Here is a 13430-nt window from a genome sequence, read left to right on the forward strand (position 1 = left end):
AAAAGCTTGTGAATATAAGACTTTAGCTAAATTTGACCCTGATGAAGCTAAAAGGATGTACGAGGACATTCTGATATTTATGAACAAAATACACTTTTCAACAAAAACACAACATGTTTCTTGTGTCTTTTTGATGTAATTACTACTATGATCAGTAAAACCTATTTTCTGATTAACTTGCCCTAATAACACGACATTGTCAAAAGCAGTCAATTTTGTGTTTAGGTCCCTACATTTAGTGTTTAGTTGCTTAGCACACTGGGAATAGTGGCTTCAGATTGCATGGCTCTTTTGCAGAATGAAAAATAAGCGTCTCTTCATTACAATAATGGTCACATACACTCTTCCTTGTGCTGCCAGTGCCAGTGTGTACAAATCACTTATGACCGGGAACTCCCTGAATACACTCATCACAAGAGTTCCTTTCAGCGCGCTCGTCCCTTCACCCCAACGCCATTTTCTAAACAAATGTCGCCTGTGAAATTTCCCTTTCCCTTTCTGCTGTTTGGTTCCCTTTTGTCAGGAAACATAATGGCTCGCTTCATCCAGATTAGGCTTGTCTTTGAGACTGGAGGGGTGACAAACACACAGCGACATGGCCACAGTGACATGGAGAGCTTTAAAAACATTCCTCAGCTTTTAAAGAGGGCAGGCTGAAGATCAGAAGCCTGCTCTGAACATAGGACCTTCACCAATGAGGTTCAGAGATGTTGAGTCATGACAATGCATTGAGTCTGGGATCGATACAATAAGGGTTAACAAAGCTTTTGGTTAAAGGGTGTTTTCCTTGACTAAAATGGCATTATGATTTTCTCCTCTTAATATTCCTAGCTAGGCCAAAATTTAACTGGTCATGGCAACACATTGTTTTTTTGGAAAATGATTTTAAAATAGAAAACAATGTTAAACATAAAATATTGTGTATGAAAAGTGTGTTTAGTAAAGGAGTCCTTACACACCTGATAGCTCCTGAGAGGAAAAAAGTTTACTGAGCTGCAGAAATAGTGGATTTTATCATAAAAAATGAGCAATCCTGTGACACTGCAGTATTTATGAACTCCTTAATCCTGCCAGGTTGTATTTATTTCTCATATTATAGAAGAAGACTCAGCACTTTGTTTGAGATGGAAAACTGTGAATATTTTGACAACTCAAGCTAAGGTAAGCAGCAGAGCTGGGGATAATGAGTAAGTTGGTAATGTGTTAAGAGTATTCAAATGACTTTTTAAGAGCAACGAGGAACGTAATCCCAGAGCTCGGCGTGTTGTGAGCGTGCTCACTGTGCAACTAGTGACTGGGAGTCTAAAGAGAAATACATTTTCACATGCACGTTTTGAACAGACTCCTTCTCCTTTGTTATAACCACTATTTTGTATCTGAGGAGTACATGTAGGTAACAGCGCTGTGGTGAGTTTGATTTAAATAAACTACAGGCCGAAAACAATGCTCTTGTCAATCCACTCAGTGATGTTTTTCATTGCTCGAGGACAGGCCGACACATGCTTATTGTATGACATTATATTGTGCTAATCTGTCAACATAAAAGAGAAATAAAGCTCAGTCAAACACATTTTGTGCAACTTTATATTTTTGTTCCACTACTGCATTTACTCTTGCAACACATGATTGTGGGCCTGAGTGAAAAAACATAATCCGACGTTTGATCGAGAAGAGATCCAAATAATGGTTAAAGAAAAAGATGAAAACATGAATCCCTAGTGTATTGTCAATAGTCATAGTATTGTAAATAGTGAAAAATATGGAAAGTCAAGTTACGCAGAATCATAATAAGGCTTTGTGCAACTTTATTCAGATTTTCCTGTCTTTGATTGCATTAAACATACAGTGACCTTTGGTATAATATGTAAACTCTGGAGACTAAGAGACGCGGCAACAAAATTGCTGATTTGCTCAAAAATTATCATCCCAGAGAAAATGGAATGCTAAATGTTTCACCCATGCTCTGAGCTAATGGCATTTATTTAAAATGTGAATCTGAATAACAAGAGGGGATTTTCATAGTGCCTTCTATCACCCTTTTAAAATACACTTATTCAAAATCATTTTCACAATCATTTGTTCTGAATCTGGTCTCCAGTTAGAAAATGTTCTTTTATGTCTGCCAGAAAAGACGGCAATAAATTGTTAGGAAATTACCAACGCTGTTATTTGACCTTTTTATGGGGCAGACATTTATAAGCAGGAAAATCAATGAATAAGACACAGATATAGCATCTATGTTCAGAGATGCTCTGGCCGTTATTCAGTGATGATTCATAGAACTGTCTGATGCAATATGATCTTTACATTGTAGACATGACAGAAAATGGGAATGCATATATGAACTAATAGTGTACATTGTTATAAATGTAAGCAATAGAACAATTACACAGACAGTACAATAAATGGAAAAGTGTTGTCTGAAGATTAAATTGCACTCAGAATCTTCAAGTACTAATCCTACTGAACAACGTGTTAAGGCTAGTTGAGCCACATTTCGATCGGCCCTGGGCCCCCAGACCGGTTCCCTTTTAGAGGACATTGGGTTGGTTCTTTTAATGGCAGAATGTGTCTCCACCCTCAGGGCCTGGCTCTGGGTCCAGAGGCAGCGCTCTGCTACGTGAACAACTGGCATCACCCAAACACAACTCATGTTTTGTATGAATAGAATCTAAATTAGGTGTAAACAGGAAAGTACTTTTTCCACATTTATTTCACAAATAAACAAATAAAGGTTCTCTTACTTTATCTTTCTTAAGAGCAAAGTTCAACTTGTTCCATAGACCTCTGTGTGTGGTCTAGCATGTTCACATCTGCCAAATCCTGCATCATTCCACCACCACTCTACACAAACCTATACCATACTCAACATGTGTCTGAAATCCCTGCAGTATGAACATCACAGAATACAGCTGTAGCATTCTGTGGCTGAAGTGAAAAGCTCTAGATGAAAATGGATATTGAGCAGAGCTAACTTGCACCCCCCTGCTGAGTTTCCAATGACCCCATGAGTTCCGCTGAGTGAGAGAGGAAAAGCCCTTCTGGTGTCGGGTAAAATACTTGAGATTGGCTCTGAGCTCAGCTGTGGCCAACATTTGGGAGCCTTGGAGCGTGCACGCATCATTGAGTTCCTCTCTTTTCTCCGGCCGACAGGAAATGCCTTTCTCTGTTACAGGCTGTTTGCAGTGTGACACCTCAAGTCTCTTTTTGTCTGAAACTGATCATTAAAGTAAAAGAACTGCGGGACAATAGTGCCAAATCAGCTGAATTTAGCTCGCAATAGGGTCTATACTGTCTTTCACACTGTCCTTTTAGATGGAGAATATTTATTCTTAATATTTAAGTGTATTGTTTTATTAATAACAGTGCTGTCTTTGTCATAAAAAAGGTCATTTTGTATGTGTTTAAGAGTCTGTATAGTCCAGACAACAGACAACATCGACTAGACTTAGACAAACTTTGCAATATATTAAAAGAATATAAAAAATGAGGGTAACAAAAAAAATAATAATTAAAGTAGCAAAAGTAGCAAGATGATTCAAATTAGGCAAAAATAGTGTAAGTACAAGAAGAATGGAACAAATGTAAGTAAAATACAAGTCTGAATACACCAAGGTATAATGAGTAAATCAATAATAAGTAAGTCAAATAAATCCTTACATCTATCTATTAATTGTTGCAGCTTACTCGTGGTAATCTGGGCCATTTCATCTGTAAACCTGAGGGCCAAGAAAAATGGGTCTAGTTTGGACACGCCTGATCCAAATAGAATTACTGCTCCCCAAATCAGACCGGAAAAAAAAAGAAAGAAGCTAAAACTTGGTGTGTTTCCTGAGCAAGTTTGTTATTTAGGCTGAGGAACTACCAAGAAACATTTGTAACTGTCCTTTTGCAATGTCAAGGTGCTGCTTAGTGACATGACTGCGCTCCCCTGGCTCTGCAACAAACCATTTAAGAATAACTAATGCTGAGTGGACTAAAATGCCAACAATGAGCCCTCTTACTCCAGCAGAGATTGGCAAGGAGTCACCTCTGGTTTTCTGCACGCTCAGGGCTGAATGCAAAACACACAACACCATTCCCAGCCTTTGGGAGCGTGAGCAAACAGAACATTGGTGCTACAGTCATCCCGATAGTAAACACTGCCAATCAGGGCAATCACACCTACCCATTTTATCCTTTAGCCAATTCGTGCCAAACAAGGGCCATTCACTGGGCTGGAGCTAATGTAAACAGGCAATAATCTGCCTATGCAATTCATTCATGGTTCACTGAGCCGGCAATATCTGTTCACTCCCTTGGCGTGGCGCACAAAGCACACACAGTGCAGCGATGCCTCGGGTGTCACGGCAAACACGAGGCTGGCTCCTACCTGCAGTTTGGAGGCGGGTCCAGGGTGATCTCTGCTAGCTCCTTTTGGATTCTGAAACAAGCAAAACAAGCATTCAGGATAATATAACTTCCATACACACTTTTTTCAGATAAAGTTAACTTAAGTGAGATGTTAATTTGTGATCTTTACGTCACTGCAATGCATTCAATCGTGTTTCGTTTTTCTTAACATATCTTCAAATTGCTATAAATCAAATCCCACTGTGTTTTCCATAGCGCGTCGGTACCTTGCCCATAATCACACGCATGCAGACAGTTGTATAAATCCAGGCGGAGAAATCAATCTTTGAGCGTACACGGTGAATACCTCATTGATTTTCTAATGAGCTTCTGCGGTTCTGCCGTTGAACAGTCCTGTCATGCCACAATCAGCGTGGCGGAATATTTACCGTTTTTATGCGCGCGGTGATAATGTGATGTCAAAAGGCCACCGCGGATAAAGTCTCTGCATCTCGTATGTATCTGGGCTGATCACTGGAGTTGCCCTGTAGCGATAGTGTGCCCCTTTCCTCCCTCTCTTGTGCTATCAGGCCGCGGGGAGCGCTTCACACGGGCCGGGAGGGGAAAAACAGGATTAATGAGGGGACAGAGCGGGTCAGCTTTCTTCCTGGTTATAGTCATTACATAACTGACAGTGATGTGATTAGAAGTGTCCGGCTGCCAGGTGCTAAATCAGTGCGGCAAAACCCACTGGAGAACATTATTGGACCAACAAGCAGACAAATGAGGACAGGGGGTTTTGACAGTGCTTCTCTTTACACTTTTAATTAAGGGTGATATATTTTGCAGTGTCTTATGTCATATTAGTGTTGGCTTTGAGTTGTTAAGGGTATTTGGAGACAATACAAAGACACAAAAGTCACTATTTTAAAAAGGATATATTATGTAGAATCAACTTTTATGAGCTTTTAACTATTGTTCCATCCTAATTATTTTTGTATTTTGCTTGATTCGTGCATGTTTTGAGTAATCCTGAATAGAATTTCTGTTTTCACATACCCCCCCATCTCCTGTCATTTACTTGTGATAATCCAAAACATTTGGACTTTGGTTTATATATGTAGAATTTTCAAAATGTCATTGACCCATTTTTCTACAATAAAAATAAGCAAAAGGAAAATCTGCCGCTTGTTACGGTGAATTATGTTACGTTACGTCCATTTGTAGTTTGAAAATCACACCAGAAAACATGAGAAGCTTTTAGTCATTTATTTATTTTTAAGGATGAAATGTGAATATGCCTCAGCCCGGGTGGCCAGAGTGTCCGTTTATTATTTGGGGGGCTCAATTTAAATATAGACATAAATATAACTGTGAAGTTGGGGCTCAGTTCTGCAGTTTTGAACAAAAAGTCAATGGCCCTGTTTCTATTACTAGGCAATTTTAGATCAATATTGCGGTTAACAATGAACAAAATGTCAATTAATACTAAATACCACAAAAAATCATTAGTCTTATTTAATCCATCTATTTGTATAAACACAAATGTATCAGATGTATTTTGTTCATATTTATGTAGGTATTGTAATGCAGTTATGTCTTATCTGTGCTTTTTCTGTTCGTGGCGAGTCTTGTATGAGTAACGCTTTCTAAAGACAGTGAAGTCAGAAAACACCATGTGTCACACCACTTTTAGAAAGCAGGAGGTTATTCTGAGCCAATGTGACTCACTGCCTTTGTGAAAGAGGTCAGTCAAAGGCTATTTATAACTTATCACTTCTGACATGATATTTTGAATAACCAGACTAGTTTCCTTATTTAGCTCAATATTATACTTTTCAACTGAGCACTGCATGTAAAGCCCTAACCCAAGTCAACACCTATACAGCACCTACTATACAACTTAAACATTACACAAAATAAACTGTGTGATGAGGAAATATTAAACCATAAATATAAATGTCAAATGAATCGGTTAATTAAAGGTGGTATGGACGATTTTTTTCAGCAAATTTTTTATCATATTTCCTCGTGGCGTGGATAAATAATTTGTCCTGCCACGTATCAATCATAAAACGCACCTACCGTTCACCTGCAGCCGCGTCAGGCTCGTCCCCACGTTTCCGCGTGCCTAAGCGCATGGATCTATCATAATATAGTTCCCTCAGTGTACGGGGCAAAATGAAGACGGAGAAAGACAGTTCGAGCTGACGCAGAAGTGGACAGAAATCTACGGGAGACGAGAGATGTGATGCGCTCCGTTGCGCTAATAAACAAACGCACGAAGCTGAACTCAGACAAGACTGAAATAATCGTTTTTGGCCCACAGAAACAAAGAGAAAGTGTTAGCGGTCACCTCCAGAGTCTCGCTCTAAAACCTACAAACCAAATTAGAAATCTGGGGGTAATAATGGACTCAGACTTGAACTTTAATAGCCACATCAAATCAATAACATCAGCAGCTTTTTACCATCTAAAAAACATTGCCATAATCAAAAATATAGTGTCAAAACCAGATTTAGAGAGACTTATCCATGCGTTTGTCTCCAGTAGATTAGACTACTGTAACGGCCTGCTCACTGGTCTCTCCAAACGAGCTGTAAAACAGCTGCAGTACATCCAGAACGCTGCTGCTCGGGTCCTGACTAGAACCAGGAAGTATGATCACATTAGTCCTGTTCTCAGGTCTCTGCACTGCCCCCTGTGGCTCAGAGAATATACTTTAAAGCAGCTCTGCTTGTGTACAAGTCTCTCCATGGCCTAGCACCAAAGTACATCTTGGATATGTTAGTGCCATATGAACCATCTCGGACTCTGAGGACCTCAGGGACCGGCCTCCTGCTGGTGTCAGAGTCAGGACAAAACATGGGGAATCTGCGTTTCAGTTTTATGCAGCTAAAATCTGGAACAGTCTTCCTGAAGATGTGAGACAGGCTTCTACTCTGACAATGTTCAAATCTAAGCTAAAAACAGTTTTGTTTAGCTGCGCATATGACTGAAAGGATTTTTTCTTTGCACTCTTCTCTTTTGTTTGTGATTTTATTAGTTTAGACAATCAGTTGGATTGATAATTTTTAATTCAGTTAATTTTATTGTATTTCTGTTTCTGTAATTTCTTTGTGATTTGAAAGCATTTTTCCTGCTGTGTGAAGCACTTTGAATTGCCTTGTGTATGAAATGTGCTCTACAAATAAACTTGCCTTGCCTTGCCTACGTGTGTGTTGTATCAGTCCGCACTGGGGAGTGCGCATGCGCACTTCCGCCTGCGTTCTCAAATCGCCGAAAAATCGTCCATACCGCCTTTAATAATTGTGATTATTTATGGTACAATATAAGAGCAGAAAACAAATAGAGTGGGACCATTTCAGATACAATATTTGTCAATTCAATTCAATTACACTATAACTCAAATGTAAAGAGCTTTTTTATCTGACCGTTTATGTCACATACACTTTATCATTCAGAAGGTTTAACTTCATAAAGCTGGTCACAAACAACAACACAATTTCACTGGTGTCTGGCCATGGTGTCAATAATCGTGAATTCGAACACAAAAATGTTATATAGTGACCTGGTTAAACATCATATAGATTCAGTAACACATCATTTAAATACTGAATGCCCCTCTTGGACATTTACGCAAATCACAAGTAAAAGTAAATAATAGAAATGTATAGGGCTGTAAAAAGCTATTCACTTCCCCCTGTGCTGAGCAACGAGTGTAAAATTCATTCATTCAGTGTTTCAATAAAACAACTAAAATGGAGCGGACTTATTGATTGAGGAGCCGCTTTCCTCTGCTGTTTGTTGGAGGAGACATAAAAATAATTTGCTATTGGAAGAGGGATGAAGAAGTGAGACAGCCAGTCAATGCTTGGATGATAAATTCTTTCAGCGACGACAAACACAATTAATATGTGCAATAGTCACAGTGCCAAGGAGCTGCGCTGTGGTGCCTGGGGAAAACATATCTGAGACAGAAGAACAATACAAGCCGAGAAATCATTTACTGTGAAGTCAGCATTTTAAAAGGTTTGTATGTACTACACGTATTTAAAAGGCTAATGCAGTATGACGTTTGGAAAGATAAAGCTGCATGTTTTATTTAATTGGTCTACAAAAAGCACACATCATATCAGAGCTCCATCTACTGGCAGCAGAGGGAAATACAAAGAGCAGGCAAACAAACCTAGCTTTCTCCCGACTGTTCCTTTGATGCTGGAAGTTCCTAACAGTGTATTTTCTGAGAGGACCTTGTAAACAGTATGAACGAAATAAGCAGGAATGAAGCTAAATACAACTCCAGCCACTTCTGATGAGGGAACAAAGTTATAACATGGTTAAAAGCACAAGACGTTGTTCTTGCAAAGTGTCCTTTAAAAGACAGTTCCGTGCTCAAAGGCGAGCTGCACTGTAAAACAAGTCTGCCAAAGGGCTTGTTGCGAAAGATGACGCAGTCTGACACTCACCAAAAGCGAACACATCTCTTGACTACAGTGGAGGGCGGAACGACTATTGTAAGATCTCAAAAACACACAAGGAGCTGAAAGTCAGTAGGAACAGTGGCTCACATCAAAGGATTTGGTTCAGGGCCAAAGAGATTTTATGAACTTCTACAGAAAACTTAATGCTGATTCTTCCATCCTGTTATAAATTATGCACATTAGAGGCTAAACTGGGACTAATTACAATTCTTACACATATCTTATTTGGCATGCCTTTATTTTACCATTGTTCATATATTTTTACTATTATTATTATTTATCTATTTATTTATTTTTATGCTGCACTTTACCGTCAAAGCCGTCTCGAACATTGTTTCATAAACTGTAATAACAATGTCCAGTTCAATAAATTAACATTGATCTTTCTTAGGTTGTTACTTTACTTTACTTTAATACAATTGAGTCGTACCCCCAACGACGGCTGGAACGCAGCATAAACTTGACCATAAACCAGGACTAGAACATGACCAAACCAAGTCTGCCTCAGGACTAAAGCGATTCAATTAGACCTAATTCAGATAACTGAGGCAAAAATACTCACCTCTAATATATATATATATATATATATATATATATATATATATATATATATATATATATATATATGGCCTTGGATCACTGTTACTTTTCATTTTACAATGAATGTACCAGAGTGAATGAAGTCCACATGCCAGCCAAAGTAACATGATTTAAGTGGCAGGCGTTCTCGTGTGACGAGAGTGGCAGCTGGACACAGTACAAAGGAGAAGGTGTTCTGTGGTACATCTGTCACCACTAAATTGATTTGATTTGATTTGACCACTTCATCATCATGTAGAAAAATGACAAATATGACCAAAGAGTCAAAGAGAAGAAGTCCAATCACCCCAGGCCGGGATAATATGTGTCAGCTTCAATGTACACCAAGAAGGACAAGAATCCACCTACTAATATCCACCTAATAATGACTTATAATTATATATAGGTATATTAAAATACTGTATAAATTCAAATAAAAGGTCAAGGTCTATGGGTGACGCCAAGCAGCTAGAACTCTGCATACCCTTTGTTCTGGATCCGTTTGACAAGAGATTATCAACGCACACCTGCTTTTATTTAATCTTTCCACAATTCACTACTTTTACAAGCACTATCCTCGTCCAAGCTGCATGTAACAGTGCAGTCCCATTACACCAGGAGCAGATGAGGAGGAGAGACATTCAGTTGCAGCAGGTAAGAAACAGACCGGGAAATATTAGATGTGTTTGGGGTTAGGGCTGGACTCACTCGTTTTACAGACTATACGCTCTCTCCACCACTGACTAGCACGTGTACTTTGTTTTGGTCCGCTGCATATGTTAAAGTGAAAGTAGAGCTTCGATGTGTTTTTTGTGCAGCGGAGTGTAAATGACTTTTGAGCAACACCGTTCTGCGTGTCTGAAAATCAAATGGTTAATGTAAACGGGCCTGAACGTCTCTCAGCCACTGCGTGCACCAAATAATATGATTGAAATCGGTGAAAGTGTTAAGGAGTTGGTCACCTTGTATGAATGACTGGAATGAATGATTGTATTAATATACTTGAAATATATACTGTATGTATTGTATTTTGTTGGAATGAATGCCATTTTGACATCAACCTGTCCAGGGACTGCAGGTGGAAATGAGCAACTTTGCTATAACCTGTTGGTCAAAGTTTTATGTGCAATGGCCCTGATAAATTAACTAATCAAATAAAATAAAATAAACTATAGGCCACTATTTGGTCACTTTGTAAAGGCTACAAGTGTAATATTAAGCAATATGATTTTTATCTGTACATTTAAGTCACTATACTGCTGTTAATGACAGACAAACATTTGACTTTTGCGGGGCAGCTATTCCACACTGTCACGTGTCACACGCACATGTGACAGAACAAGCAACATGAAGGGTGGGCAAAAGTCAGAGCCTGGCTCACAGACAAGCTCTGATGGTCACAACTGTCCTCTCTGCTGCGTGGACAGTGTGTGGGTCAATCCATGTCCACAGCTCTGTCCGCGATGCAATGCTCTGTGTGTGGGTAAAACTGTGTCTCTCCTTCACACCCTCGCTCTCCCTCTCACTCGCCTCTGCGTCACACACAGATGAGCAGAGCATCATTTAGATTTTTCTGCTTCTTGTTTTCTGTACATTAAGCTGCAACATGCTGCATGTTTTATTACAATATGTCACGGAAGAGAAACTGAAATTAGACATGGCAAATGCCTCCATACTAGAGTGTGGACGTACGAGACACAGAAGTCAGCATTATATAACCCGTCCCAACACGCCCCACAATGAAATGAGAATGTTTTGGCCCGTTCCAACCCGACCCGCGGGTAAAAGACAACCCTGCGCATCACTAGTGTCCACAGCACTGCGCTCTGTGTGCGGGTCGTGTCCACAGTGGGTGCAGCGTTCTAAAGGGTAGTGAGTATCATGTAAGACCGAGGCAAGTTTACCCTCATCTGCACCACTCTCTCCTCCTCATTACAAGACCCACACAGGTTAATATTGGTCATCTATCCTTATGAAAAATATGTAAAACCCATAAAGATCTCAAATCTAAAGCACAAATGAGTAGGTTTTGAGTATGTGTTGTATGTGTTTGTGGAGGAACTGGACTCTTGCAGAAGTCCTTCCCTGCGCTCCACCAGTGTCAAAACTCTCATTCACTTGACAACTTCACGTGACCCACCAAAAATCTCCCTTTAGTTTGAGAACCAATGGTTTAGCGCACGAGTTCTCTGTGCATGCAAACACATTGATTGTGATCCTGACCTTGATGGAGAAGAGAAAGCCTAGAAAGACATTAACAGCCAAAGCGGCATGTAATTGGATCCTTTACAGTTATGCGCAGACAAGGAAAATTCATCCGCGGTGTGTCCTGAGGTGGCACATTTTGTTGAAAAAAGGCAGTGGACTAGTTAGGCGGAAGGGACCAGAGCAATGACAAGGGAATTTGAAGACAAAATGACTGATCGCACTGGTTGTTTTTTGTACCATAAGCTCTAGACAGACTTTTACACTCCAGGCGATCCAGGCGGTTTTTAATGGTGTAGCAAGTACAAGTTTGAGGGCTGCACAAGCCACGAGTGAATTTAAATCATAATGTTCTTGTGAGACTATCTGCAATAATAACTCCACGCGGTGATGTAAATATCATGTATTTAAAGCTATCTACGTTAATTTGTGTTTGCCTCCATATTTTTGCCAGAGGCGTTTCATTACTGCAAAGGTACAAAGGAGAAATGTGTAAACTATTCTAGAAAAATAATTGTAAATGTTCTGAAAAGGATTGCGATTACAATTAGTCTAGATTTGGTTCCGAATACACGTTTTAAACATGTCCAGTACTGAATCCCATGCACTTCAGAACCTAATGTAAACGACAATATGAATCAATGTTAAATGGACAAAGATGTAAGTTTAGGCTGGGGAAAAAAAGACACTGGTGACCTCTGTTTATAGTCTAGAAATGTAAAGCAATGTCAAGATTTTTGGTTGATCAATTAGATAAAGACAGCTACATCAATAGGCCTCAACTTCTGTGTGATACAAAGTCGTGACTCTTAAAATGGAAACGGTACAACATTTGTGTACTGGCTGTATTGTTGGGTGCACCATAAATGTGGCATTCATTGAAGCTAAATACGACTCCTGCATGTTTTTGATGAGGGAACAGTGTTGTAACGGTTAAAAGAAAAGCAAAAGTAGATTTTGTATATTATGTGTCTTTTAACCCATTTGAAGTGGGGTGCAAATTTAGATTTGTACCCCACAATGAGGCAAAGAAAGCAAAGAAGAAAACAGAGGATTTACTAAAGCTGGACTTACACTGCGATTGTGTATGATTTTGTACAGAGCTTAAGACTCATGAATCATGACCAATATCAAACATGTGTGAAATCCTTGCGACCTCAGCAGCTGTGCGCTCATCGTGAGAAGGTAATCGCAGCTCGTAACCTTCTGTACACTGCATGACACAAACGCATGACACATCTGTGTCATGCGTTTCCTCCATGCGTCTGCATGGAGGAGCCCAAATTCAGCCTGATATTAAAATTGTATTGCATAACGGCCCCAGAATGATACAGTGTAAGCCCATCTTAATGTAATGGCTCTAAGATAATATGAAAGACCATAAAAAGTAAATAAAATTTGAGCCTAAATAGGCTCCAAAGGAAAGCTCATCACATGTGAGCTAATGATAGAGTAAGTTCACTTCAATCAGCCACTGGAAACGATTGTGTTATGGTAAGTGAGTTGAAAATGGTCGCGCTCCCTTGGCTGCACCGGGCCCTCCCTCAGGCGCTGTCATAAATTCCATGGCTTTGTGTAATTTCAGCTTTAAAGAGGCATGAGGCATGTCATCCCTCCTCACTCACTGGGCCTGGCTTCCAGCCTTTTTTTCTTTGGGCCTCGCAGAGAAAGCGTGGAACATTTGTCATCCTTGTAGAGCTGTAATGTAGATGTTTAAAGACAAGGCATCACATGAGGCAGTGAGAGACTTTTCCAAAACGTGTCATGTGTTTAAACATTAGAGCCGTGTGTGTCGGGCAGCAGTGTGCAGCAGACACAAAGGGCAGACTG

The 13430-nt window shown here is 39.7% G+C and overlaps 1 protein-coding gene across 1 annotated transcript in view; it reads right to left on the reverse strand.

The window, feature by feature from the left end:
- Positions 1-13430, reverse strand: part of LOC140361624 (ubiquitin-conjugating enzyme E2 E2-like) — a 113546-nt gene that overhangs the window by 80019 nt on the left and 20097 nt on the right. The window contains exon 3 of the mRNA XM_072447363.1: positions 4373-4423. Coding sequence (XP_072303464.1) covers positions 4373-4423 — 51 coding nt within the window. The remainder of the gene's footprint in view (positions 1-4372; positions 4424-13430) is intronic.

The sequence above is a fragment of the Eucyclogobius newberryi genome, unplaced genomic scaffold (assembly GCF_026437365.1).
Source record: "Eucyclogobius newberryi isolate DKJ021-1_F unplaced genomic scaffold, fEucNew1.0.hap1 SCAF_16, whole genome shotgun sequence".
Classification (NCBI taxonomy): Eukaryota; Metazoa; Chordata; class Actinopteri; order Gobiiformes; family Gobiidae; genus Eucyclogobius; species Eucyclogobius newberryi.